This window comes from Hypomesus nipponensis, chromosome 18, assembly GCF_054491055.1.
Source record: "Hypomesus nipponensis isolate SF chromosome 18, ASM5449105v1, whole genome shotgun sequence".
Lineage (NCBI taxonomy): Eukaryota > Metazoa > Chordata > Actinopteri > Osmeriformes > Osmeridae > Hypomesus > Hypomesus nipponensis.
In genome coordinates, this window is record NC_140378.1 from 15,628,628 (window position 1) to 15,656,495 (window position 27,868).

The following is a 27,868-nucleotide window of genomic DNA, read 5'->3' on the forward strand; positions in this document are numbered from 1 at the left end:
CATATTTTAGCAAATAGAAAGACGCAAACACCCGTATCATAGGCCTGTCCTTGTGACCAGCTCTTATCGATATATAAAGAACTAACAATGCTGAAGTAATGTTTAATTGACATAATCCTTTGTTCTCCCGTATTATCTTCAAAGAACATCTTGGTTTTCCTATGTAATAGTTACCAGGCAGAACAACCGCTAGGCGAGAACGTCTAAGTAAAAAAGCAGTTGCAATAGGGAAGTGACGTCCTGGTGTGTCGTCAGATCTGTGTTGATGTTTTGTGGAGACTGGAGAGCTTGGAGGACGGGAAGAGGGAGACGGTTTGTTTTTGTTCACCTAAAGCTCCAAAACCAAGCCAATAACATACCATACTGATATTTTTTGTTAGCTAAGAGTTTTAGGTCGAATATCGAATAAAACGGACGGCCTAAAGCTAAAAGTAATTGACCACAATCTGGAAAGGAAGAATCGTCACCCCTTTGACCCCCTCCCTTACAGACAACCATGACGATTCTTCCGAAGAAGAAACCGAACTCTAGTGTCGGTGTTTCGGACCACCCTGACGAGACTGACAGAAGGAGCGGTTCAGACCCACATCAGCATCCGCATGGAGGTCGCACAGGTGCGAGACCAAGGGCCTCGCCGCCGCCATGGTCTTACCAAGCCGCTCCGCCTTCGACAAGGGAGGACAGACGGAACGAGGCCAGCTCTCGGCCGCAGCAGGCCTCCCCTCCACCCGGGGGTTCAGGCTCTCCTGTCGGACCTGGAGACGGGAGCGTGGCCGGAGGCATAGCTTGCGTGGCTGGAACACGAGGAGAACTGTCAGGAAGCGTCGGCTGCGGTGGAGGAATCGGTAGTTGCTGTTCGGGGCCCGGTCTGAGTAAACGGCGACGACAAGCCACTTGCAGTGGTGGGGTGGCCGGTGGTGGCACACCCGGTGTTGCTGGAGGTGGTGGAGGGGGTCCCAGTGCCGACTCGGAAGAAGGTGCGGGTTATAATAGTGAAGATGAGTACGAGAATGCCGCCAGACTGCAGTCCGAAGACCCAGCCACAGTCGAGCAGGTAAAATTGATGACCAGTTAGTTAGCTAGCTAGCTAGCTAGCTAGCTATTCAGCTACTTGTTAGTAGACGACAAATAGAAAGGCTAGAGACAAGAGTGAATGACACCATGAAGGGACAGCGGATATCACTCTAATTTAATTCTTGCTCAGTCGCGTGTTTACCTGATTGCTAAAAAAGATAAGTGGTCTAGATGGCTCATATTTAGAAATGTTGCTATTGTAATCATTGAAGTCGGTGTTTATTTCAATGTGTCTCATCTCAGCCCTTGAGCAAGATCATAGGATTAAGCTAGGTCTGTTTATGCCGTAGCCTGTGCCAATAGAAATAAAGAAGGTTTCACAAACAGTAACCTAAATGGTGTAACATAGCCTATTGTTTTATATGGCTGATCCAGAATGTGCCTAATACAGGGAGGTGTGTGTATAGCAGTATGTGCAGGTACAACTTCAGTTTGTCTCTGGGTAGTTCTGTGTTACTACACATGGGTCCAATGACGTGTTGTCAGGATCACAAATGCTTGATCAACAACAGCACTGTATTTTAAGTTTTAGGTGCCCCGAGATAGATGATCTGCATATGCAAAAATGTTCACCAAAGTGTGAATACACACTACTACTTTCTGCCAAGCATCAGTCATATACAGGAAGATCAGTTTGGGACATATTGACTTATCGTCATTATTCCATATAGTATGAAAACGGCTTTTAACTTCTGTGGAAGACGTAAACACTCTAAGAGCCATATAATAGAAAATGTAAATGCATATTTATATTGTCTTATTAACAGTATTATGGTAAATCAGATTCATATTTGTTTGCATCTATTTGTAGCTACATTTTAGTTGATCGTGGTAGCAAACTTCTATCAAATAATAACACAACTGCTATTGAGCTGAGCTGTAGATATAGATAACGGCTGCAGCTGTTTCTCCAGGTGGAAGGTTTTAGATTCAATAGAAAAATGAGACTGTTGAGGTTTTCCGTACAACCTGCTAATTCCATACTCTCCCAGAGTCATGATGAGCAGTCTGGTGCTCAGATTTCTCAGACACATAAATGCACAATGAGTACACACTATCAGCTTGGTGGAAGACACAGACTTTTGGAAGTCAATGCATTCAAGAAATGTTTATTCACTGACCAATGCTGTCTACTTTATTGTATCCATTAGCTGTGTAATATAGGGCAGCAATAGTGTTTCACACCTGAAGCTGTAGGCTGTATTTATTATTTTGCACACCAAGGAAATTAAACCAGCGGCAACATTTGGTTCAAATGTCTTTATATGTATAATTGTATGCTACAGCCCATAAAAATCCAGCTTATCCAATGAATTGTGAAAAATGATAAACAATGCAGAAAATGCAAAAATAGTACTGTACTGGAATTGTGCGTTGTCTTGGCAGTATTTGTGATTATTAGGTCCAAGGAATCAAATAATATTGTCAAGACAGAACCAAGTGTATTCACAGGTGTGTCTTCAAGCCTGTTACCTTGTCAATGATGTTCCTGCCTTGCCACACGGTGGCACTAAATGCATATGTTTGAGCTTTGGTTGGACTAGCATCAGTTGGTTAGGCCCCTGATTGAATAAATGCCTCCTGATGTCCTATCTTTCCTTTTTTCCATCCTTCCTGTTTTCTTTCCCTCATTCACTAAGGAATATGAATCTCTGAGTTTATTACGAACATGTCCAAAGCGTGTGTGAGTCTGTGCACCTGAAGATCTGTGTTACCCCATGCCTGACTGACGGGCTTTTTCCCCCCAGCAGGAGCACTGGTTTGAGAAGGCGCTGGGGGAAAAAAAGGGGTTTGTCATCAAGAAGATGAAGGAGGATGGAGCCTGTCTCTTCAGAGCTGTCGGTTCGTATGCTCAAACACACACACACAGAGACACACAAACAGACAGACACACAGACAGACACACAGACACAGACAGACAGACACACACACACACACACGCACGCTATTGCTTTTTCCCCAACGTTGTTTCCTTTGGTCCCATTCCAGTAGATTACCCTAGATGGCGCCTTCTGTACAGATATAGACAGTTCTAAGTGGTTATACTCTCTGTGGAGCGTATCTAAGTTCAAAGAATGTTAGACAGTTAATCTGGTTCTTTAGTCATTTGTGGAATATACAAGTAAATCCTAGAGGTTAGTACAATTTCCAATGTGTTCTGTGGGGCCTAGTGTTACTGAATTAGCCTCAGGATCTGCAGTAGTTTTCCCTCACCTGAGTTAACCCTGAAAAGAATACAACAGTGAAAAGGGAAATAGAAAAGAAAGACAGAGAGAGTCCTGGGAATGGCTGCAAGTATCAGGCTCTCTCAGCTGCACTAACCCTAAGGCACAGAGCGAAACTCCATTCATCCATCCATGCCCCCTCCTCTCCATCCCTCCAACCTTCTAGTCCCAGTGACCTAGATGTGAGAGTTCCCAGCAGGAACCTGAGGAGGGGGGGGGGGACACACACACCATACCTGGCCAAACAAATAGACTGCTCCAGGAAGAATCGACTTACATAAGAGTGACACTGAAACAAAACCAAGGCTTCCTGTTCAGTTTGATTTCATCACAATAAGGAAAGAATGCCTAAAGAGGGTTTTTGTTTCCATATCAGTTGTACTGGTAAAGTGCCAAGGAAACAGAATGGTAGTTCTGTCGTCAAAATTCCCTTCCTCTCATCCCCTCTCCTGGTTCTTGTTTGTGCAAGGACGTTTACAGTTAGTGTTAAGTCCCACCTCTTTATATCACTTCCAATTATTAACAATAATATTGATCCTCATATTCATAGTTCAGGTTGGAAACCTGTGTGTTCAGATTTCCAAAGTCTGAGTTAAGTAATGTGTTGTCATTGCCCTAGGGCTTCTTGGATATTTGCATGTTACCATGCCAGTTCATTGATGGTATCCCTGGTTTGAATGGAGGTGATGTAACCATGCATTTACCTCTTCAGCCACAGGTGGAGTATCATTTGTTGCCAGATTGCCCCGAACCCTTTCACACACTTTAGCTGCATTCCTGTGGCCCTCTTTAGAAACTAGCCTACAGTGCATTCAGATGTTTGACTATTGTAGTCATATTCATGTTGCATTAGCATAGATCTAATGACCTTTGACTGGCATCTTTCTCTGTCTTCATCCCTAGTACATCTAGGCTCATTTGATCATTTCATTTAATGTTTTTTAACGAGACTCGACATAGGTTAACAACACTGTAGAATCTATATCTAACATAAGCCAACATGCAACAGCTGGTTTGGTTTCATTAGTGTAATCAGTGTCATCACCACCATCGCCTACACCATGTGGTGGTGCTTTCCTGAAAAACACTCTCATTTGACCTCCCCCTGGTCTTGCTGCTCTGGCCAGGTGTGTTACTCACCACCTGGTCGGCAAGAGTGTGCGAGGGTAGAGTGTCTCAGTGTGCTGTGTTTTAGTGACTGTCGTGTCTCACAGCCTGCTCTGCTGGTCTGCTGAAGTTTCTGTTGTGGTTAAGAAAGTCTCAAATGTTATGAAAGAACAGGGAAATAACCCCCCCCCCCCCTCCCGGTTTCTATTCTTTATTACTTTGTTATTTTATGCGCACCTGAAACCAGCAGGGAAGGTGTAAGGCGGTGTTTGATGTTGAACTCTGTCTTGTATCCATTCCAGGGTGGGCACCGTACATTAACCACGCTAGGAGCCAGCTCATTATGGGTTTATACTGAGAACTGGAAATGTGTGGTTCTACTAGTTAAACCCCGTGGTCATGTGTGTGTGTGTCAGGTGAGCAGAGTTGTGCTGATGGTGATCAGTGACTCTGGCAGGAATGCCAGGGATCAGCAGGTATGCAGAGTCCTGACGCAGTTTGGAGCTGTCTCTATACTCGAGAGAAGAGCCATGTGCATATCATCCTATTCTTGTCTGATTCATGATTACAATTTCATTTAGACGTGTGGTCAGAATACACGGCCCTGAGCGACCAGCTATCGAGGGTCAGTTGGACCTCGTTGTTGGTTGGGTACCTGGTGATAGTTTCTCTTTCTTCTTTCTCACCTATGTTTTGTTTCTCTGTCTTTCTCACACTCTCTGTGGCAACCAGGTGGGTCAGAGCAGCACATTCACTAACCACCAGCTCCCATCTGGGTTCTAACCTGTGACTTCTTAGGGCTCTCACACACACACACACACATTCACACCTACACATGACACTCACACATACACTCCCACACACACACAGCTTCTCCCTGGTGTCACAGTTCTGTCTGCTCTTTGCCCTAACCTGTGATGTGTAGCTATGAACAGGACTGTGCCACCAGTTTGTCTATCAAGCTGAAAGCTGTGTGAGTAATTAGATGTTGGCCTGTTTGGTTTGTTCCGTTTCGGGGATTGTCACATTCCATAGATGCCTAACGACACCTGACATTGGTTTCACCTGTAAACAGATAGCTGTCAGTGTGTTTGCCTACATACAGACAGGCAGGCAGGAAGAGAGACAGGCAGATACCTGTTTATTGAGTTTACCTGTGGACTTACTGGCAGGTTGAAACACAAATACTTGTCATTGTGTTTACTAGTGCTGTTTGGATGAGTGGTTTCATTTCCCAGTTCCATTGCGAAAGATGGTAATGGTAAACACACACAAACCTGCCTTTGTTGAACTTTGCTCTCTTGTGGACCTACCACCTCAGATGTGTGCTCACTGTGCTCCATGACCTACAGCAACTCAATGGTCTGCAGCCCTTTCCATTGCAGCGGAAAATCCCAAAGCACTGTTGCCACCATATTTGGTACCTAGCTATTAGGTGATTTACATTATGTATGGTAGAGATATGGCAATATTTTTACAATATGACGTCCGTTTGATCCTATTTGTTGAGCTACCAGCACGCAACCTACTCTGCACCTGCGTCATGCGTGCAATCATTGCATTCACATAAATCGCTTGAACTGAGTTAACTAAATTGTATGTACAACAAAGAAAATTATTGAAAATGTAGAATGTTTTGGAAATAAATCTGTTAATTGAATTTCAGTTTCATTTAAAATGTTATTCAAAATATTGTGATACGTATTGTATTTTATACCCATTATCGTGATACGTATCGAATTGTGAGCTGAGTGTATCGTTACACCCCTACTTGCTATGCATCTACTATGAATTAGGCTTTAAGGCTTTGGTATTGATGTGATTGCCAGAGCCTGGCCTGGCTGGGGATGCTGGTGTCCCATTGAGGGCCAGCCAGTCTGGGCTGAAATTCCCTTTGTGTTGTTTTGAAACCCTGTGATGAGGTCACAGCTGATGTCAGAGCTGGGCATGTGAATGCCGGCTGTGTTGCTTTATTGTTGAACTTTGGTGATGGTGTCCTTTGGCTTGGTTACTGTAACAGGCCTCAGGCTAGACTGGACTGGACATTTACACGCGGCAGACACACACTGTTGCATGATTATTCTGGAGAAACCCATTCTTCTGCAATATCCCCCTGACTGACCTTAGGAGAGGAACTTTCTGGCACTGTCTCTGTCTCTCTCTGTCTGCCTGCCTGAAATAACACACATGTTCAGTTTAAAATTAGCAGTTGTTTCTCTCACTAACAAACACAAACATTTTGTAATACAATCCATATCAGCCTCAGTTCCCAACTCTTCTTCCAGTAAAGAAGAAGGGGGTGGGTTGAAGCTGGAGTGTTGTAATGCCATGATTCAGGCCTTACTGTAAGCCTGACCTATGTCATGCACAGTCCACGAGGACACTGTGGACTAGGGTCATTCTGGCATTGCTCACTCCGAAGGGTCACAGTACACATGTTACAACCACAAACCCAGAGCACGTGAACAGTGATGTGTAACCCCGGGCCAGTCATTTCTCAGCAGAGGGCCCTGCGTGGAGAAGGCGGGTGAACTTTGACATACAGATGTCTCCCAGCTAGATTTGCCTGAGTTGTGAAACAGGCTGTCTGTCTGTGTGGCCGTTTGAGCCTCTGTCCAGGAGGTTAAAGACATGGCTCCACAGTCCACAGTAAAGGATCTGCAGGGCACCTAGTCTGCTTTTCCTAATTGTAAATGTATTTCACTCTTATGAAGGAAATAAGACTGTGGCTCCTGTTTCATCCTGACCATAGGTTGTTGTTGTTGTTTTTGTTGTTGTTTTTTACTGAATGTGGGCAAATATTGTCTACAATGCTCAGATTTTTATTATTAATAGCAACATTAAATACAATTCTACTTTGTGGTGGTATTAGGCAGATGGATGAAATACAAGACAAATATGATACAATGAGTATTGCAATATGCTTTCCAAACGACTGCTGGATGGAGCTTCCTGGAAGGATCTGTTGAATCCTGGGGCCTGTTGTCTCAGGTTATAATGACTGAAGTGACCAGGGGGGGGGTCAGAGGACTTTCTTGTTTTCCCCCGTCACTCTTCATACGAGACTGGATAAAACCAGTGAAGGGCATATCCATACATACATTATTACTATTGTTATCACATACAACTATGAGTTGGCCCTGTTGCACTGTCGACCACTGCACCTTAGAGTGCTTTGAAAGGGTCACACCCAGAAGTTAAAGAAGTTTAACCTTATGTAAACTCAAGTGTTAGTGTGTTACAACTGCTAGCGCTGGTGTTGTTTTTCTGATCAGTTTGACTGAGATTAGAATGACAGTTCAGACTGACCCTTGAGTCAGTATTGACCTGTTATGTTTGAGGATCAAAGTTTAGCTTTGAAGTTGGTGGTCAACATGGTCACCCTGTGGTCAAATAGCACAGGTCAGTGGGACCTGGCAAAGATAATCTGCCTCACTCTTTCTGTCTCTCTTTTTTACTTTTTGTACACCCTTGTTCCTCAAAGAAATCCTGTCAATTGGGATTCGGCAACTACACATTGGTACTGTAGAAAGACAGAGTTGTGTGTGTGTGTGTGTGTGTGTGTGTGTGTGTGTGTACTGTAGTGAAGGGGATTGTGGGCCTGGCCAGGTCTTGGAATTCTAGAGAACAATAATGACGTGCTTACATATGCAGCCTCTGCCTTTCTGCGTGGTTACTACCAACTCTCCATTGACTACTAACGTGAACACTCTTCTGTCGTATTTGATAAAACTTTATCGGGGGCTTCCAGACTGACAGGGCGGGAACCCAACCATCCCGCCTTTTCTTTCGCTGCCTGTGGCCACACCCCTTCCGAGAAACTCACCGCGGCTGACCTATCAGAGGCCAGCGGCAGGAGAAGAGCTTGTTGCGGTTATTAGTTTCCTCTGTGGGTGTTGGTTCTCTTCTCCTTTCTTGTGAAGCCTATCATCTCTGTGGTCACTTCCTAGTAGCTTTAAGCAATGAATGCCTTCCTCTACCTCCCCCCTCCTCATTGACTTCCTCCATGGTTGACTGTTGACTAACTTGGCTCCAGTCCGGAGGTCACAGCCCAGACCAATGGAACTGGCTAACAGCTAATAGTACTAGTTAGTACTGAAGCTAGTTTTCAAGATGGCATTGATGATGTTTACATGTCTATAGTGTGACTGTGGTTGCAGGTGGTCATGTGAGTGCTGCTGATCATGTCGTTGTGACTGGTCATTGTCTAAAGCAGAATTCTAGCACACTGGACTTATAGTTGTAGATGATCTGTTTTGCTTCTCGAGGCCTAGTTCCGCATAGCTGTTAGTCTGTGTGGTCGGTTAGTTGTTCGGAGCTGAGTAGTGGAAAATATGTTTTTGTCTGAAAATATGTTTTTCTAAGGATGAGTCACACAGAAAAATTAGTATTAGTGGGGAACCCCCCTTCCCGCCCCCCGCACCTGGCGTATGCCACCTTATACTGTGGGGCGTGTGTGTGTTTGTGTGCTATTAACATCTTTACCTCTGCAATGGAACCAGGAACTGGGAACTGAAACCGCTCACCCAAATTCAGTAAGTCAGACAATAGCAGACCATGTGACCTGAGTCTTCTTCCTCTGCTTCTTATCTGGGTTACTGGTTTATGCTCACTCTTCAATAACGCAATCAGAGGATCAGCTTTTTGTCTTCAGCGTTATTGTCTCTTTATTGCCAACGCATTAAGCCCTTTGTCCATTCATTCTCTTGAGACACGTCTGTACAGTGCATCAGATTCTGGCCTACATCAATAGCTGGATCTAGACAATACAATGGTTACAACTTAAAGTTTCACTACATTATCATGGGCCTAAGATAACATCTCGTTCTCGAAAGCCCAGTGTATTATTTGCTCAAACAGCTATCAAAACAGTCCCTTGAAGCTTAAAATGTAGGTTATGGTTAGTGTTACAGGATGGGGAACTTAAAGGGTTGCTGACAGTAAGTCACGTGTATAAAAGCCATCTATAAGGGTGAGGGGTCTCCAAATATAGTATTACCAGCAAGACTGATATGCTGTGTGAGGTGTGTGACCAAAGGCCAAGCTGCCTGCTTGCAGTGCTGCAGCAGAGGAGATGCTAGCTCTGCAGCTACAGCTCCACACTGTTGCTTTCATACTCAGAACCAAGAGGAAGTTGACCAAAGGTTTCTGAGAATCTTTGCGGCTTGTGTCATGTGACATGCGGGAATATAGAGCGAAGCTCATTTGCATAGCGCTCTCGTAGTGGGGGGGGGGAGAATAGGTGGCTGTGGGGTGAAACCGGTTCAAGGTTTTGTTTACATCTGGGACTCTCACATCTGACTCAGTAGCAGAAATCACATTCAGAATAGCATTGAGGGGAAGCCCGCCAAATGAGTCTGCAGCTCATGCAGATCACACTATCAGTCATACAGCCATGCACTGTCCCTGCTAAAACTCACATTTTCCAATGCGATGATGATGATGATGATGATGATGATTGGTGGTCAGACCTGCATTTCATCAGAAAATATATCAGAACAATTTATATTGCCTGATATCGGTCCTGTCATTCTTATTTCTCTTTCTTTCCCTCTCCCTCCATCTTTGCAGCTGACCAAGTGTATGGAGACCAAGATATGCATGAAGTTGTTCGTAAACACTGCATGGACTACTTGGTAAGTCCTCTCGCTGCAAGGCCTCATGACTGCCCAGTGATAGGAACTGTAAGCTTTTGATTAAAATCTTTTAATATGAAGGTTGTATGTCAATAATGCATAATCGGTGCTAACTTTCTGTCTGTCAGATGAAGAATGCAGACTACTTCTCCAACTATGTGACAGAAGACTTCACCACATACATCAACAGGAAGAGGAAAAACAACTGCCATGGCAACCACATTGAGATGCAGGCAATGGCAGAGATGTACAATCGACCTGTGGAGGTCTACCAGTATGGCACAGGTGTGTGTGTGTGTGTGTGTGTGTGTGTGTGTGTGTGTGTGTGTGTGTGTGTGTGTGTGTGTGTGTGTGTGTGTGTGTGTGTGTGTGTGTGTGAAAGATTGATTGTATGAGAGTGTGTGTGTGTGTGAGAGAGCTTCCCCAGACCTTCAGCTATGTGTGGGTAACTAACCAGACAGTGCCTGTAACCTTTAAAATTCTGTCCTACCTTGTGTTTCAGAACCAATCAACACGTTCCATGGTATCCATCAGAACAATGACGAGCCAATCAGAGTCAGCTACCACCGTAACATACACTATAACTCTGTAGTGAATCCAAACAAAGCCACCATCGGTGTGGGCCTGGGCCTCCCTGCCTTCAAACCAGGGGTGGGTACCGGTCCTCGTGCACCCCCCTTCCTCCCCCCACCCACCCCCAAACACACACACCAATAACACACACAAAGGCTCCCACCCTATAACCTGTTTAAATCCGCGTGGTAAAGAAAGTATGTGGAGTCGTCCACTGCCTCTACCCAATCCATGAAGGGGTGTAGGGAGTAAGGTTACAGAGGGTGTAATGGTTAAGAAGTTGCTGGGTGTGAAAGTTGGGGGGCATTGAGTGTGAGTCGGGGTGTGGCGTTTAGGGAGTAGAGAGGGCCGAGTGTGTGTCTGATGCAGCACTCCCAGACAGAGAGCAGGCAGCCACGAAGGCAGCCCTCAGCCAGGAGACACATTCCTCATGGCACTGTTGGCTTCTGTTCTCTCTGTTAGCAGGTCACTGCTCTGTAAACTCTGACATGTCTGCTGAAATATACACAAACACAAGCGCACTGCGGCCTCGTTTGATTCTATTCTTAGCCAGGTTACCAGAGATTCCCCACTGGAAGACTTCTAGTGGTCCTCAGAAAATGATGTGTCCAGTCTGAAGCAGGAGGGAGCGGGAACAGACAGCGGACGTTTTGTCACAGATCGGAACAGCTCTTTTATGTTGACGTTCTTTGACTTTCTTCGCCTCATGGGGAACGGAGACTCTTGTTTTTTTTATGACCACTACTCCTATTATACCCATACAAATTCCACCATCAGGTTGGTAATAACCCAGGCTTTTTCCCTGAGTCGTGAGATAAAGTGAAACCATCTCTGGGACTAGCCAATACTGTACAACTCATCACTGTGAGGCTAATTTACAATGAAGTGTACTTGGCTTGATAGGGCTACCCTTGGCTAGGCTAGACCAGATCAGACAAGGCTCCTCTAGCCTAGTTCAGTGGTATTCAACCCTGGTCCTCCGGGCCCGTTGTCCTTTATGTTTGAGATGTTTTCCTGCTCCAACACACCTGATTCAAATGAAGGGGTTGTTATCAGGATTCTGCAGAACTTTCAACTTAATGGCCTAGTAAACTGAAAGCTAAACTAGGCCGTCATGCTCACCTGGAGTAGTGTAGGTCATGCCATGGTCTGCCCGCCCTGGAGCATGGGAGCTGTGTTGTGGTCGGGTGTTGATGCGGGCCGGTCAGGTTTCTGAGTAGTGTTTAGCAGTAGGGACACAGTAAAGGATAACAGAATGTAAGGTCGCCTCATTCATCCAGGGAGAACGCACCGTTTAGGGAAGCACACACACACACACACGTAAACACTGCCATGGTCCAAGTACAACAAACACACCCACACTATTTGATGTTGTTAGGTTCTTATCAGCTGTAGGTTTCCAGGCAAGGCTATAGCCAGCATCAGGTTCAGAGTGTGTGCATGTGTACAGAAGCTTTTGTTCAGATAACAAAGTGTACTTTTGGAGAACACACTTATTGTGTCATGTCCTCCTCAACCGTTCCTTTAGATAAATGCAATAAGGGAAATTGTGATGACTGCTAGTTGCTCACAGGATGTTCTGACTGGGAGCTGGTTTAGGGGGGCATGGCCACTCCTGAACCACTGGACTGCACGTTCCGCTACTCTGACGGGGACAAAAAGCTGACCTTGGTCTCTTCTCCTTGACTCTGCTATCTTCCTCTAAACCCCTCTTCTTCTGCCCTTCTTTCCCCCGCTCTGTATCCCTCTTCTTCCTTCCCCCCAGCAGTATGCAGACCAGTCGTTGATGAAGAATGCCATCAAGACGTCGGAGGAGTCGTGGATCGAGCAGCAGATGCTGGAGGACAAGAAGAGAGCGACCGACTGGGAGGCCACCAACGAGGCCATCGAGGAGCAGGTGGCCAGGGAGTCCTACCTGCAGTGGTTACAGGACCAGGAGAAGCAGGCCCGACAGGTACACACACACACACCCACTCACTCAAACACATATAACACACACTCACTCACTCACTCACATATAACACCCACACGTAACACGTACACTCAGTGCCTCTCACCGTTCTCTCCTCCCAGCCTCGTAAGGCCAGTGCCACTTGCAGCTCAGCCACTGCTGCTGCTTCCAGCGGTCTGGAGGAGTGGAGCGCTCGATCTCCTCGCCAGCGAAGCTCCGCCCCTTCCCCAGAAAACCCTGACCCCTCTCACTCCCACCCTGACGTCAGCACCAAGCCCCCATCCCCTGCCGGCGCTGCACTCATCCTGCCCAAGCCCCCATCGCCTTGCGCACCAGGTAAGACACCTTCTCCCTCCCCCATCACATGCTCCATCCCAGAGGTTATAGGTTAGAAACATTGGATAGTCTGATAATAGTTTTATGGATGAATTCTAAAACTCCCTCCTCACCCCTCCAGGTCCTAGTAACCAGGCTGGAGTGGGACGTCATCATCTGGAGTACCGTGCAATCATGCAGGAGATGTCACCCACCGCCTTTGGTAAGAACCTTCCTTGGCCTTATAAATATACCCTTCATAGATCCTATATCTGCTTTTTACCCTCTTTTACATTTAGTCATTTAGCAGACCAGAGCGACTTACAGTATGACCAGGGACATTCCCCCCAAGGCAAGCAGGGTAAAGTGCTTTGCCCAAGGACACAACGTCATTTGGCACGGCGGGGAATTGATCCGGCAACCTTCTGATTACTAGCCCGACTCACCGCTCAGCCATCGGACTCACTACTTTTAATTGCCTTTTTTTTTTTTACCCTTTAATGGCCTTTTATAGAACATTGATAGGTACTTTATATGACCTTCATGTATAGCAAAACGTTGTAATGCTAAACCGACACGAGCCCCTCAAATGATATATTCCTTCACAGCCCTTAAGGTTTCCAGTCCTATCCATTCATTCATTCAGAGGAAGATCCCTTGAATTTCCTCTTCCTGGTGTTTATATAACTATGACTGCCTTACATGGCTAGTTGTCAACAGTAGCAGGATTGTCTTACATAAGTGGCCCATCCAGTATCAGGTGTGTGTAGGGTGATGTTACACTGCAGGTAGAATACTATAGAGGTGGCCTAGTTGTCACTAGGGGGAAGGGAAAGGAAATTGAAATCAACACTGTGTGATATGTGCACTGCGACATACAAGTGTACGCAGTGAAGGAACAGAAAAAGAAAGAAGGGGTCATATGTTGTGTACGGTAGTGGTTTTTCCAGATGGAATGTAAATTCATTATGTACATTAGATTTTCATGTTCCTTGTGTACCATGAGGTACACTCTCGCGCTCAAAACTTGCCAGTCCTTTAATGTAAAGAAACGTTTTGACAGTATTCAAATTATTCAAAGGGCTACCAGTGTATATATAAAAAAAATACTTTAGTGTCATATAACTGTCAAATAGAGGATAACAAAAGATAACACGAGCAGTTTTACTGCTGGCCTGGTGAGGATGGGAAGAAGTAGGTGTGTCTGTGCGAAACGTACCAGATTAGGTCTGGTGAAGACAGGACAGTTCTGTAGTCTGTTATCAGATAGCTGTCTACAGTGTAGCTACAATACACAGGGTCAGAGAGCCCAAACAACAGGGAGGATGAGGGAGGGAGGGATATAGAGGGGTGTGAGATGGAGAGGGATGGAGCGATGACAATGTGTAGAGTAAGAACGGCCCTGACAGTGAGAAGGGTGCTGCTGTATTGGTGGTGGGATGGATGGGTAGAAGCTGGAGAAGTGTGGAGGGATTAGGAGTGGAGGTGGATAGATGGATGGATGAAAGGAGGGATGAAGAGAGGGGGGGAAGAAAAAAAGGAAAAGTCGAATGATTTTAACCGTAACCTTTCTGTGCTTGTCTGTGTGTTCACTGCAGGCCTCACAGACTGGGAGGATGATGAGATCCTGGCCTCAGTCCTGGCCGTGTCACAACAAGAGTACCTCGACAGCATCAAGAAGAACTCCATGCATAGAGAGCCCTCCCCGGACAGCAGTTGATAACGGGGACCCAACACACTCTCAACCCCTCCCTCCCTCCCCCCACCCCTTAACCCTGTCTTCCCTCACCCTCGGAGAAGACTGACCAGGGAGATCCCCACACTCGTTTTCCAAACGTCATCATGCAAACCATCTGGTCTTCTCTCTCCTTCTCCCTCTCCTACACACCCCTTCCTTGACTCTCCACACCCTCCAATAAAGACCCATCATAACCAGGCTCCACCTCCCCTCCTTTCTAATACCATTGACTCCATTATCTGGACTTATTTAGGTGCATGTTTAATGGAACACAACAAATATCATCATAGAAAAACATGGAGAAAATAGCTAAAAAAAAATTGTCATACTTATCCTCTTAATGATTCATTAATATAAGTTTGTTTTATTTTATTTTCTTGTTTGGGATGAAAATACCTTTTTTCTTGGAATAAAAGAGGAAATCTTTCTGAAATATATGACTTGTCCCTGACTTACTACCTTGTTTTATTAGATTTATGAGATTGATTGATAAAACTGGTGACAAACCTAACCGGACGAGCCATGTAACTATTGTGGAAATCAACCTGGGAATTTGTGGACATTTGTTTTAGCCTTGCTTTTTGTATTAACATTTTAAAATACCGATCTGTCGAGGCAGTTCAGTGGTGAACCCGCCCAAAATAAACGATGCTGTCTTCCTTCTGTCATGGTTTGGTTCAAATGTAGGCTATAATCCATACGGATTAGGTTCTCAAAACAGTTAGTCCCACTTTATACATAATCTTACCGTTCCGCGGTTACAATTGTTACAGAAAAATGTTCCCGCACTTTTTAAATGTTTTACCAGAATTTCAGGGAGAGAAATATATTATTTAAAGTATTATGCGAGGTATGAGAAAATGGAATGCACACTACAAAAATTGAATGTATTCCTTTTTTCTTGCTGTTTATAAATATGTATGATATTGCAGGTTACTTAAAAAGCAGAACTATATTATGACCACGCACCCTTTTCTCATCAGAAGCGCCTTCCTTTACTGGAACCCAGGCGAAGTGGTGAAATTCGGAGAAAAGTAAACAGCAGCTCATTAATAGTAAAATCATCAAACCTTAACATTTGATTGGACATCTATTCAAAATATCGTCATGTTCACCACGCCTATTGGATAAGGGATACTTGTGGGCGTATTTAGTGCTGATACTACAAATTTGCAACAAACTTCGGAGAGACTTGACAGTTTATAAAGCTCACGAGTCTTTCAGGTTGAACGTTGGAACCTTGCTTGTCGGATATTTTGAAACTTGAGAAGACTTTTCTACGGAAGTTCTATCGTGAACGAATGGATATAACATTAATCCAACCGCACTGGAATTAGCCTACAATATTATACTATTTCATTCCTCCAGTTTAAAAGATGTTGGACAAACGCATTGTTGTTGATCTGCATGTGGATCAAGATGCCAGAGGAAAAAGCGGTAAGAGACACCGAACAGACAAGGCTATATTACTAGCCTCAGCCTTAGGTTAGTTATAAATATGATGTTGGTTAATGAACTTTTAATTGAAGTGGTAGTTAGTTAGTAGGCTACATGGTTGGGTCACAGCATTGGAATTTACCAGGGTCAATTTGTTTCTGTTACCACAACAAAACAGATAGTGATAGCTCTACCTACCGTGGAATCGCATGATTGTCTTTTATCCTGTGAAATTACTTCAACCAATATTTTTTTTACCATGATTTTGAAACAATGTGTATTTATAAATATTTTTACATCCAAAAATGTAGGAAAAGAGGATTTTGAGAAGCAGTACCAGTTTGGAGCACTTCTTGGAAGCGGTGGATTTGGGTCCGTCTTTGCTGGACAACGACTTTCAGATGGCCTGCAGGTAGGCTAATTCATATAAGTATTTAAATAAGAAAGACAACTATTGTAATAAAAAAAATTCTCCGAAAACAAGTAGCCTACAAAATATTTTATGAGGCTAATACATATCCTTTTATTTGTTTTCAGGTGGCCATAAAACAAGTGTCCAGTGAAAGAGTTCAACAGTGGGCGAGATTGGTAAGTGTAAAAGCGCATTGACGTTTTATAGTATGTTGTGAGTCCAATCCAGTTTAATGCATTTCAAATCTTCCGAATGCAAAATAAAATATGAACTATAGTCCCTTACGCCCTCTGTTGGTGATAGACCAACCAGGTTATTTCCACTGGCGCGGTTATTCTTATCCATTGACACAGTCGTGGGAAATGACGCGTAGGGTTTTTCCTTCGTAACAAAACAAGAATTTACAGCGTTTTCAGCGGTATTTTCCCAGTCTTTCCGCAGCTTTTCGTGGTTATATTATTTATAGTTATATATTTATATTTTTTACATGTTAATCATATATAACATTTTCTTATAAAATGTCAGATATACTAACATGCCTTTTCTTCTCTCCTTCCCTTCTCTCTTCAGCCTGGTGAAGCCTCTACTGTGGTTCCCATGGAGATTGCACTATTGATGCATCTGGGTGGGGGTCCCGGGGTAGCTGGGAGTTTGGGGCACCGGGGAATTATCCGGATGCTGGACTGGTTTGAGGTGCCAGGTCAGGGCTTCCTCATGGTGTTTGAGAGGCCCCAGCCCTGCCAGGACCTGTTTGACTTCATCACAGAGAGGGGATCCTTGGACGAGCAGCTTGCTCAGAGGTGTGTACAGACCTGCTTGAACTGGTGTTAGACCAGGAGACTGTCTGTGCTGGCAGTTTAGAGATCCTTTATGTTTAATAACCATCTGTCTTTCGATCACTAGCTTTGACTTACCATGGATTATTTTTGGAAACATCATTTTAAATGTGTTAGTATGGTTGTATCTGAAGTCTAACATGTTGTTTTTGTTGTTCCTGCCAGGTTCCTGCGTCAGATTGTGGAGGCCTTGCAGTTCTGCCAGGCTCGGGGGATTGTCCACAGAGACATCAAAGATGAGAACATACTAGTGGACACACGGACAGGAGATGTCAAGATAATCGACTTTGGTTCCGGGGCCTTGCTCAAGGATACGGCTTACTCCGAGTTTGAAGGTGAGAAGACAACCTCGGGTTGTAAAACTTTTTGTAGAGAATCTCTGCACTTGGTGGCGTATGTCTAAACTACAATATGGACACTAAACTACGATATGGACACAATGTAGTTGAACCCTTATACATGACATGTAATAATCTACTATAACTTTTGCATCATGTAATAACCTGTCGTCCCTATTCATTCTCCTCTCTTCAGGCACGCGAGTGTACAGCCCTCCTGAATGGATCCTGGAGCAGCACTACCATGCACGGCCACTGACTGTCTGGTCTCTGGGTGTGCTGCTCTTCGACATGGTGTGTGGTGACATCCCCTTCGAGAGGGACTCTGACATCAAGCAGGCCATGCCAAGCTTCACTAAGCGCATCTCCAAAGGTGCGTCTCAGAACTTAAGTTCTATTGGCCGGATGCCGAAGCCTCAGTATCCATCAGTTCATCGAATACAACTTTATTTACTGCTCATTCTCAGATTGGTTTTCCATGATTGACAGTCTCCCTCTCACCCTTTGTGTCCTTCAGAATGCCAGTCTCTGATTCGCTGGTGCCTATCCTACCAACCTGAGGACCGCCCCAGTCTGGAGCAGATCCTTCATCACCCCTGGATGGAGCAGGGCGAGGATGTAGAGGAGGGGGGTGAGGCTGGAGACCTGACTGGGAAGAGCAGCTCATTACCCAGCCAATCCAGCATCTGAGACAATGACACTTGAGCAAAGGATGGTCTGGGAGACTTCACATGCCATTGTCTGTTAGTTCCTTCTGGTCTGGTCTGAGGGACCAACCAATGCACTGTGTTCTGTGTATCCAGCCCTCCCCGAAACCTTGTTATTTATTGTTCAGTTTAGCTTCTTTTTTTTTCTATTATATTTGTAATTTATTTAACAGGTATTGCAAACAAGTGTGAAAAAGTTGCACTGTCTATATTCCTGGGCTAGATTATTTTTTAAGAACAAGTCTGTATACCCAAATATTTTAAGTTAAAAATTTAAATTTATCTTTACACTTTGTAGGAACAATGACCACAAGAACAAATGTATACTTTTTGTTAACTTATGGGTATTTTATTACAGTATAGTTGTAATTTTATTTGATTTCAAGGGAGAAGTCAATTTACAGTAGCAGTAATACTGAAGGCATGTTGAAGTTTCTGGCATCCCCTGGATTTGTTTGAGACAGAAACTCTCATTGTGGTCTAATGAAGATCACCCTCTTTCTCAAAAGAGTAACCTGGTTTTACAGGTTAGATACGTATACCTACCTTCCTTGTTTTAGAGGAACAAAGGACTACCTTTTGTTTACTGGTACAACCCACAGGACCAGGGTAACATATGTATCACATTGTTACAATTGTTAAAGAAAACACCCACAGCACTATGCACCTATCCTGCTACCTATGGACTGATCCTCTAAGCCCTGAGCAGCATTCCTTCTAACACGGACTAAGGCCTTGCTTCTGGTCTGTCCACCTGTCCAACACTGCTGTCTGGAATGTTTTGTTAATATTTCCATTTGTTCTTAACTTAAAGGGTGCATGCTGTTGACAGTTTGTTTCATGTCAGTTATGATGGTCCATTGTACGCCATGGTTTAGGATGGCTTTATGCTTGCTGTACATGTTTTGCTCTTGGGCTTTTCTCTGAGGAGAATGGTTTATAATGAGGTATGTTACTTAGGGCCTCCATTTCAAAACCTAAACTAAACTCTGGAGCCACACCATGTCACTCAGGATTGAACACTCTATTGAACTTGCTCATACTTCACCCAACCGTCAAATCTTGTGATGACATAGAAATACAGTATGATGCCACTTGGTCTTCCTGGAAAACAGGATAGTTGTAATTGTTATGTAAATACATTTGTATTATTGTTGTTCAGTGTCACAGATTAAAATTATTTATATTCAATGAAAATATGTTTGTCACACAGTTTGTTTGGTGTCATGCATTTAATATGTCACATTAATTTAGTTTTTTTGTGAATACTAGTAATGCTTGTCCGCACAATTTTTACTTGAATACTGAGTTTGGCTTTTAATTGTGTTAAAGCTGTTAAGGGACATCAAGGACCCCATAGTCTCTTTTCTTACTGTAGTTGTGTTGAGCTGAACTTACAAGCCAACAACAATGCCATGATGAGGCCTGATTAAGGTTGAAGATCTTTGGTAAGTCATTCTGTGAGATTAATGGGAATTTCCCTGGTGCTTAATAAAAAGCTACGGTCTGATTAACCTTTAGCTGGTTCTGGTGAAGTGAGGGTTTATCATGTTTCCCCCAGAACAGTAACATCACTGATGTGCACTGATGTGATCTAACTCTTTTTCAATGGGTTGGCGTGACTGTTCACACACTCCGGCACAGTAGGTGGCGGTAATGCACTTTAAGTAGGCTGGGATCTGCCAATCTAATTAATAGAAGAAGAAAAACAGGAAAACGATTGTAAGGGTAGCTAGTCAGCTAACTTGCCAGTCAAGCCTGGGCGAAACCACCTGGGCGAAAAAAGACAGAAGACCACTGTGTTCTAGGAGCGTAGAATGGCTCAGTTAGTGGGGTGATCTAGCATATAACTCATTCAAGTGTGGAAGGGATTAGAGCTAGATGACAGCTGGGACGCTAGCTGACGTTTGAGAAAAAGCTAGCTAGCCAGGTAGGCAGCTAAACAGACTACCTTCCTAAAAGGCAGGTAGCTAGAGAAAGTGACAACTTCGTTCAGTTCACAACGACGCCTGTACAATCGCCAATATGACACGGGGCAACGGCAGCCAAGAAACAGCAGACAAGACTATTAGTCGACAAAATGAAGGTAAAGTTTTATAGCTTGCTATTTAACATAGTAAAAGCACGATGTTGAAAATGTTTTTTTAAATCAGAACAAGAATACGCAAGAGAGTAAAATAATAGTTTGCTGGCTAGCACTAACAACAATCTCGCTACCTAATTTGGCGTATGCAAATTTATGGGTTTGCTGTTGGTAAGCGACAGCTGTCATTGGTTTCAAAAACTCTGAAGGGAGGCTAGCAAAGTTTTTAAAACATTTTTTAGATCTTCAGTAGACAGTTATAGCTGTAGGATAACCAGTTAAAAAGCTAACACACTTGGTGACGTGGAGGTGTTCGTTACTCAGTCACACCCAGGTGAGGGTGGGGCCAAGAACGGCCCTGTGTCAACAATTCAGTATATTAATGGATCATGAACCACTTCCTCGTAGCTACCGGACACAAGCACTTGTTCAAACCACCTTTGTGTTTTGAAGATTGTGCAACGATTCTGTATTAAGCCAGATGCATACATACACTACTTATTTCAAATGTGGCATGCAAAATATTCGATTTAAACGTTATCTGTTTGTTGGGGCCAAATGTGGGATTTGTCCCTCCTAAAGGTGTATTGAGATATGACAGAAAGTGTTTCATATTTTACTGAGTCTTTTGAATTCCTGCTTCCTGGGATTCTTGCAGTGAACAGGAAGTTAAAGTACACTAGTCTGGCGATCCTGGTGGTCCAGAATGCCTCGCTCATCCTCAGCATCCGCTATGTACGTACGCTGCCTGGTGACCGCTTCTTCACCACCTCTGCCGTGGTAATGGCAGAAGTTCTTAAGGTGCTCACCTGCCTCCTTATCATCCTGGTCCAGAAGAAAGGTCAGTCTGATAACCCACCTTAGGCCATTGTGTGTGTAAGCTTGTTTTCATGTGATGGTCTCCTAGGATGTTAAATGTTATATACAGTTATGAAATTGTCTAATCTGTAAACACTTGGATTATCTAAACATTTGACACATGTTCTTTTTTTGCTTACATGTGGCAAGGCATGGAGTGAACCTTATGTTCACTCGGTGTGCTGTAGTTTGCTACAAAACTCACAGTGGGGCAACAAACTTGAAATACTCTAATGGAATTATAGGTGTATTGTGTAGCAAAACATAATTTACATTTAGCAGTCGCTTTTATCCAGAGTGACTTACAGTAAGTATTGCGACATTCTCCCCAAGGCAAGTAGGGTGAAGTGCCTTGCTCAAGGACACAACGTAATTATGCACGGCCAGGAATCAAACCGGCAGCCTTCTGATTAATAGGCTGATTCCCTAACCGCTCACCCATCTGACCCCCCATAATATAGCATACCATCCAACTGTAAATATGCCCAGCCAGTGACACTCCCTAACTCTAAACCATGTCATACTACCATGTTATATACTATGTTGGAAAATATTTAGGATATTCTTTAATCTTAAATAGACAACAATATGCAAAAATAATCCACAAAGACATACTACATCTGGTTGTATTTCGTTGTATGTAAGCTAGCATGCTCTTCTGGCTATTCTGAACCACTACCAAAAGGAAAAAATTTCAAACAATGGTTTGGACGTTTTTTTTTTGCCATGCTCAGCCTGTCCTCTGGAATGAGCTGTATTCCTCTCCTTCTGCTAGTGAACATCAGGGACTTTGTCCTGTCCCTGTATGATTCCATCGTGGTGCAATACAAAGACACCCTGAAGCTTGCCGTGCCCTCGCTAATCTACACCCTGCAGAACAACCTGCAGTACGTGGCCATCTCCAACCTGCCGGCAGCCACCTTCCAGGTGCGCGTGCGTGTGTGTCTGTGTTCATTTGTTTACGCACGTGTTTACCCATTTGTTACACATGTGTTACCCACGCGTACAATTGCTGAAACATAAACACAATGTTTGGCATGTGATTGTGTGTTTAGGTGACGTACCAGCTGAAGATCCTGACCACAGCTCTGTTCTCAGTGCTGATGCTGAGAAAGAGTCTGTCCAGGGTCCAGTGGATCTCCCTGCTGCTGCTGTTTGCTGGTGTAGCCATCGTGCAGGTACAGCTGGCTCCATGGGGGGGGGGGGGAGTCAAAGAAATGAAGCGGAAGGAAGGATAATACGTGATCTATATTCAGAAAGACAAACAGGGGGTGTGTTTGGGATGTGGCTTGCTGTAGCTGTTTGTTGATGGGAGCTGGTGTTGGGTGTCAAGTTGACTGTTTTTCATGTCGTGGGTTCTCTTTCAGGTGGAGCAGGAGGGCAAGGTTAAGGAGACCAGCGTGAAGGGAGGAGCCAGCCAGAACTACGCTAAAGGCCTTGTGGCAGTGGTGGTGTCCTGCCTGTCCTCAGGCTTTGCAGGGGTCTACTTTGAGAAGATCCTGAAGGGCAGCTCGGCGTCCGTCTGGATCCGCAACGTCCAACTGGGCATCTTTGGCACCCTGATGGGGCTGCTGGGGCTCTGGTGGAACGATGGGGAGGCCATGGCGGACACGGAGCGCGGCTTCCTGCACGGGTACACCCCCATGGTGTGGGGCGTGATCTTCAACCAGGCGTTTGGAGGCCTCCTGGTGGCCGTGGTGGTGAAGTACGCCGACAACATCCTGAAAGGCTTCGCCACGTCCTTCTCCATCATCGTTTCCACCGTGACCTCCGTTTACCTCTTTGGATTCCACGTAGACCTCCTGTTCACCGTGGGGGCGGGGCTAGTGATAGGAGCCGTCTATATGTACAGTCTGCCCAAGCCTGCAGGCCCCATCCCTTCCATCGCTGGCCCCTCCCTTTCTTCCTCCAGCCCACCGCGGGGCAAGCTGGGCGACGGTGTTGGGGACTCGGAGCTGGACGCTTTCCTCCCAAAGTCAGTGCTGGTGAAATGAACAAAACTATCTGCAGCTTTCTCTCTTTCTCTCTTTCTCTACTCTTCCGCTGGACTTAAAACTAATCGACTCCCCCCCTTCCCCTTCTGCCTTTCTGCTGCTTCATCTGTGATTTGGGAACTCACCCTCTTCCATTTGTCAGTTGCTTGTCTTTTTGTGTGCGTGTGTGTGTGTGTGGGGGGGGGGTTTGGTGTCACGTGGTCCCGTCCCCCTCTCATCTCTGGTCTTTGGGAGCGTTGGGCTTGTCCTCTCAGTGGCCTGACCTAGTTCTCTCCTCTAAAAGCACAAGAGGGTGAAGTATCATTTAACCAGGCCACGAGGAGGATGATACTCTATTCATATCATCCTCTCTCTCTCTCTCTCTCTCTCTCCATCAGTTTGTCTACCTTATTTCAGTCATATGTCTTCAGCACTACCCACCCCTCCTTGCCTTAAAACTTTTTTTCAATTAATTTTTTATATGATCTTATCAGAGAAAGCCTTGCCACACATCCTGATGACTTGTGTGTGGGATACCAATATAGGACTATAAGATACAGTTGCAATGCAACTTGAATGTTGTCTCTTGAAGTTATCAGGTCTTCAGAAAAAAAAACCCAGCTACATGGGTGAAGTCATCCATCTCTCTTTATGTAAAGAGTCCTGGCAATTTATTGGACTACTCACATCTAGTCAATGTAGGATATCAAACTTTCCAGCTGGCATGGACACTTTATCAATGTCTGTTAAGGATGGGCTACTGTGTTACTGATTGGGTGTGGTTGTGTGTGTTTGGACATGCATGTGATTGTGTGCTCCGATGTGGCCTCATCAGGTCACCTGACCGGTCTGGACCCAGTGAAGCAGGCCTCGCCCTAATGACGCACTGCTGAATCTCACATGCCTCCTTAGTCTGTGAGCTCCTTTCTCGCCTGCCGGTGTCTATCTTGTGTGTGTCCTCTTTCCTTGCCATTCTTCTCAAAATTAATTGGCGAGGAATGGAGGACAGAAGAAGGGAATGAAGAAAAGGCATTGGAGATTCAGGCCAGTTAAGGTCAGAGTGGGTGTGGCTACCTGGGGTCCACCTGAGACAACCAATGGTCATGCCGTGCCTTTTTCTGTCATCTGTACATATCATAGGTTGAACTTAATAGTTAAAATGTACATATATAATATTGAATTATGATTCCCTCATGTTATAATTTTTTGGGGGAGGTCATTGTGGTGACAATGGGGGGTTTTGACACAGGCAGATATTTATACACCAAAACTGTCCTATGTTGGACAATATTTTTTCTTTCTTTAATGTGTCTACTGAGGTTGAATGTTTGTATGTCCTTTTTTTAGTCCAACATGTTTCTTTGTCTTGGTGGTCATCACTCAGTGTCCTGGGCCAGGTTTGAAAACTCTGCCCTCCCTCCCTGAAGATGATCATCTCTAATCTAACATGAAGAATTAGCCCCTAGCCAGTCATGTTACACCAGTGGAAAGCGAGAAGAATGAGTTTTGAAATTTGGCCCACTTATGTGGGTTGGGGAAGTCTTCATTTGTTCATGATGATTTTTCTCGTTGCTACATTGTGGCTTTATTGCCATTTCTATCGAAGGCTGTTTCTATATATTTAAGGTGATATCCCAATGTAATATTGAAGGTAGAGTTATTTTATATTTGCCCAAAAATACTTTCTTATTATTATTGTTAAAGATGTCAAGATGGGCCATCTTTAGGCAGGGGGAAGTTTTCATGTTAATGTTTATGTGATTACGTTATGATGATGGTGAGGAGGTGGGGTATGAATGGGAGCAAAGCTGCTTTTACTCCTGACAGGAAGCCCATGGCTACATATGAACATGCCATTAATCCACATATAGATTCTTGACGACTAACTATCAAGAGACATTGTTAACCATCCACCAAATCTCAACACAGCCATATCAACAGAATTACAGTTGCTAAGCTAGTTTTACAGTTGGAACACCCGTGGATTATTGATGGTGGCCTACTGAAAAGTATTGCCTTCCATACATGAGACTTCCTCACAGAAGACATGTAAGCATGTCCAGAACACTTATGTCTTGTCTGTGTAACATAGCCCACTCCTGCTGTACAAGAGTACTCCTACATGGGCTGTGTTCTGTCAGTGGGCCTGTGCAGAACTGTCTTTGATGCTGGTCAGACCTGAGTCCAAATACCATTTAGAATCATTTCAGTGACTTATCTGTGCATGATTGCTCTCATCTGGCACAATGGAACATAGCCAGTTTGCCCCTGGAAATGTGAATAGTAGTATTTGGAGCCAGGTTTAGTGCAAATACAAAGCTCAACTGGCCTTCATCTTGTGTCTTACATCCACCTCCATATTGTTCATCTCTTCAACATCTCTGTGGGTGGGTTGAGAAAATGAAACTATGGAAACATTTCATGAAGAAAAAGGAAGCCAATAGTTGTCATTTTTACTTTATTTTTACTTATTTAGTTTTGCACTTCATTTGTACGAATGGTCTGTATTTGTACTTCTTCAAGTAAAACTTTTATAAAACGGGACATGGTTTAAACCCCACTTCCAATGTTGTCTTACTTTACATGGTTATATTGCAAAAGATCTTCTAGGTAAATATGGTTAAATATTCAAATAGATTTTTCTACTCTTCAAGTCTTCAATCATACTTGGGTGAAAACAAGCTCTTCCACATTGTTGTTGTCTAGCCTGTCATATTATTTTAGATTGTAAACACCCTGTAGGAAGGACTGGCTGACTCGAGAGATTCTTTGTAATGTCCTAGAATTCCTACCTGTTGAACCTGTACAACCTGAGATCCTGCTATTCTGCATGCCACACTCGGAGAGATCAAAAGAGAGAGGCAGAAGTGAGTTGGATGAAAGACGTGCGACAAGATCTACTGACCGCTTAAATTGTGACCAAAATCTTTAATTGGAACGCAGTAATAGTTTAGAATGATGCTCTAAATCAACTAATCAATAGCTTTTAATTAACTAACCTTCTGCCTTAAGTATGAGCAACCTTTCTGATATTATTTTTTTTTACTGATAACTTTTGTCCTGTTCCCCCTCACTCTTCCTTACGCCTCTGTCTCCCTCTCCTTCTATCTCTCCCTCCAGGACCTCAGGAAAGGAGAAAGGATGCTGAGCACAATGACTCCTACTCTATGACTGGCCCTCACTCCACACCTGCCCACCATGCCAAAAGAGAACCTAACTTCCGGAATGACAAGTGCCTTTAGAAGCATGAAGATTCCAAAGCACAGTGATCTAGAACACCAGCTCAGCTGACAGCTGGTACACAGGATTTTAAGTGGCACTTAAATGGTGCTTAGTTTACATGTAACTGGTCCTAAACTGAAACACTCATTGTATTCACATTGTTGCCTTTAACTCGATTTATCTTGATCTGAAATTAACTGCCTTTTTCAACGTGTAACTTTTGCATTATTTGCTGTTGGGTTTAATCCCAATGGGTTTATTAATCCTATTTTATCTGTTTTGATCCTTTTTTCTATAAGAATGTTGTGTGACCCTGCTGGAAATGTGTTACTCTCTGGTGCCCTCTCCTGGCGGAAGACCTAACTGTGAGCTTAGCTTGATGCCCCACATGGAGTGCTATAAAAGAAAGCAGTGCACTGCATCCAGGACTACAACAGGCTGGCAGAAGTCAGTCACTAGGATCATCTTTCTTAATGTCATGTTTTTAGATGTCAAGTATTTCATTGTCATTGTCTGAAGGTTGTATGACACTATCAGGAACAGAGTTATCATTGTCTGATTGAAATGTGAATGTGGAATATATGTCCATCCATATCATCATCACTTTTGACAATATATTTATATATTCTTATATTTATCAATAGGAATATAGATTGATAATAAAGCTAATTGACAATATTTAGTGTAATCTTTTTCAAAAAACTAATGCGGAATGAGAAGAAGGAAGTGAAGATTAAAGGCACGAGGTGTACGATTCAGATGTTGCCCACCAGGGGGAAACATTGTCAAAGTATTATGCTGTTAAGCGTTGAAGGCTTCATCGATGTGCACCAACATTCCAATTTGTTATCTGTTGACAGAACTGTGATCTACATGTATCATGTATGAAAAAGAATGATTGCATGACTGAGACACCTGGTTTAGGAATATCAAACTGACATTTTAATAACCTTGTGTGTTATTATTTGACAGCGTGACATTTCCATAAAACCTCCCTTGATTTAAAGTTATTAGACATCTGTGTACAAAAAACACCAGAAGTTCGAGTAGCCCTAAACATACAGCATAAACTTAAAAATCCACATGTATCCGGTGTTTCTATTCATGCCGCTTGGGATTCTCTACATTTGCGGTGTGTGACCTGAAGAAAGCCAGCATGCTGCTTGTGTCCTTCAGCTATCATTCTTGCAGGATTACGTCTGTTATGAGGAGAGGACATATGTTTTACACTTGTCAATACCAGTCTAGCTTTCTGACTGCTGAAAGCATGGGCGCCTTGTTTATGCAAGGTGTCGACTCACCCACACCCTAGTCACATGCTAGAGAGACTGTGGGTTCCCAGTAAGGTGTGGAAGGAGGGGATCTATGTTGGGTAATGGATAT

General features: G+C 44.0%; 3 protein-coding genes and 1 long non-coding RNA gene across 8 annotated transcripts; 3 read left to right on the top strand and 1 right to left on the bottom strand.

Annotated features, from left to right (window-relative positions):
- The first annotated feature begins 236 nt into the window (after window positions 1–236).
- Window positions 237–15,056, top strand: otud5a (OTU deubiquitinase 5a). Of its 3 annotated transcripts, XM_084679786.1 has the most exons (10): window positions 237–312; window positions 491–1,054; window positions 2,823–2,916; window positions 9,978–10,042; window positions 10,171–10,327; window positions 10,545–10,693; window positions 12,381–12,569; window positions 12,689–12,902; window positions 13,024–13,104; window positions 14,480–15,056. In XM_084679786.1, exons 2-10 carry the CDS (start codon window positions 497–499, stop codon window positions 14,599–14,601), a joined length of 1,629 nt encoding a protein of 542 aa, XP_084535912.1. In that variant the 5' UTR covers window positions 237–312; window positions 491–496; the 3' UTR covers window positions 14,602–15,056. The 3 variants fall into 3 exon arrangements, with proteins under 3 accessions (XP_084535912.1, XP_084535913.1, XP_084535914.1); XM_084679787.1 differs by having other exon boundaries at window positions 256–1,054; window positions 12,384–12,569; XM_084679788.1 differs by having other exon boundaries at window positions 256–1,054; window positions 2,826–2,916.
- Window positions 9,048–11,865, bottom strand: LOC146252382 (uncharacterized). The gene is made up of 2 exons (XR_014732041.1): window positions 11,738–11,865; window positions 9,048–11,643 (listed from the first exon to the last, which is right to left on the bottom strand). It is a non-coding gene; the product is annotated as an uncharacterized LOC146252382 (long non-coding RNA).
- A 750-nt stretch (window positions 15,057–15,806) lies between the features above and the next one.
- Window positions 15,807–19,546, top strand: pim2 (Pim-2 proto-oncogene, serine/threonine kinase). Its single transcript, XM_084680995.1, has 7 exons — window positions 15,807–16,056; window positions 16,368–16,468; window positions 16,594–16,644; window positions 17,039–17,268; window positions 17,470–17,639; window positions 17,839–18,015; window positions 18,160–19,546. Exons 1-7 carry the CDS (start codon window positions 15,996–15,998, stop codon window positions 18,330–18,332), a joined length of 963 nt encoding a protein of 320 aa, XP_084537121.1. The 5' UTR covers window positions 15,807–15,995; the 3' UTR covers window positions 18,333–19,546.
- Window positions 19,547–20,058: 512 nt separating this feature from the next.
- On the top strand, window positions 20,059–27,534 carry slc35a2 (solute carrier family 35 member 2). 3 transcript variants are annotated; one of them, XR_014732128.1, is made up of 7 exons: window positions 20,059–20,435; window positions 21,091–21,273; window positions 22,066–22,217; window positions 22,346–22,468; window positions 22,658–23,265; window positions 26,047–26,130; window positions 26,384–27,534. XR_014732128.1 is itself a non-coding variant. In XM_084680904.1 (6 exons), exons 1-6 carry the CDS (start codon window positions 20,375–20,377, stop codon window positions 26,409–26,411), a joined length of 1,155 nt encoding a protein of 384 aa, XP_084537030.1. In that variant the 5' UTR covers window positions 20,059–20,374; the 3' UTR covers window positions 26,412–27,531. The 3 variants fall into 3 exon arrangements, 1 of the variants encoding a protein (XP_084537030.1); XR_014732127.1 differs by lacking the exon at window positions 26,047–26,130 and having other exon boundaries at window positions 26,384–26,560; window positions 26,785–27,528; XM_084680904.1 differs by lacking the exon at window positions 26,047–26,130 and having other exon boundaries at window positions 26,384–27,531.
- The last annotated feature ends 334 nt before the right edge of the window (window positions 27,535–27,868 follow it).

Excerpts from the sequence above, each read along its gene's own strand:
- pim2 (XM_084680995.1), top strand. The coding sequence starts at position 15,996 with ATGTTGGACAAACGCATTGTTGTTGATCTGCATGTGGATCAAGATGCC. Across the intron at positions 17,269-17,469 it reads GACGAGCAGCTTGCTCAGAG|GTTCCTGCGTCAGATTGTGG; the intron begins GTGTGTACAGAC and ends TGTTCCTGCCAG. Across the intron at positions 18,016-18,159 it reads CACTAAGCGCATCTCCAAAG|AATGCCAGTCTCTGATTCGC; the intron begins GTGCGTCTCAGA and ends TGTGTCCTTCAG.
- otud5a (XM_084679786.1), top strand. The coding sequence starts at position 497 with ATGACGATTCTTCCGAAGAAGAAACCGAACTCTAGTGTCGGTGTTTCG. Across the intron at positions 1,055-2,822 it reads ACCCAGCCACAGTCGAGCAG|CAGGAGCACTGGTTTGAGAA; the intron begins GTAAAATTGATG and ends TTTTCCCCCCAG. Across the intron at positions 10,694-12,380 it reads TCCCTGCCTTCAAACCAGGG|CAGTATGCAGACCAGTCGTT; the intron begins GTGGGTACCGGT and ends CCTTCCCCCCAG.
- slc35a2 (XM_084680904.1), top strand. The coding sequence starts at position 20,375 with ATGACACGGGGCAACGGCAGCCAAGAAACAGCAGACAAGACTATTAGT. Across the intron at positions 21,274-22,065 it reads CATCCTGGTCCAGAAGAAAG|TGAACATCAGGGACTTTGTC; the intron begins GTCAGTCTGATA and ends TCCTTCTGCTAG. Across the intron at positions 22,469-22,657 it reads CTGGTGTAGCCATCGTGCAG|GTGGAGCAGGAGGGCAAGGT; the intron begins GTACAGCTGGCT and ends GTTCTCTTTCAG.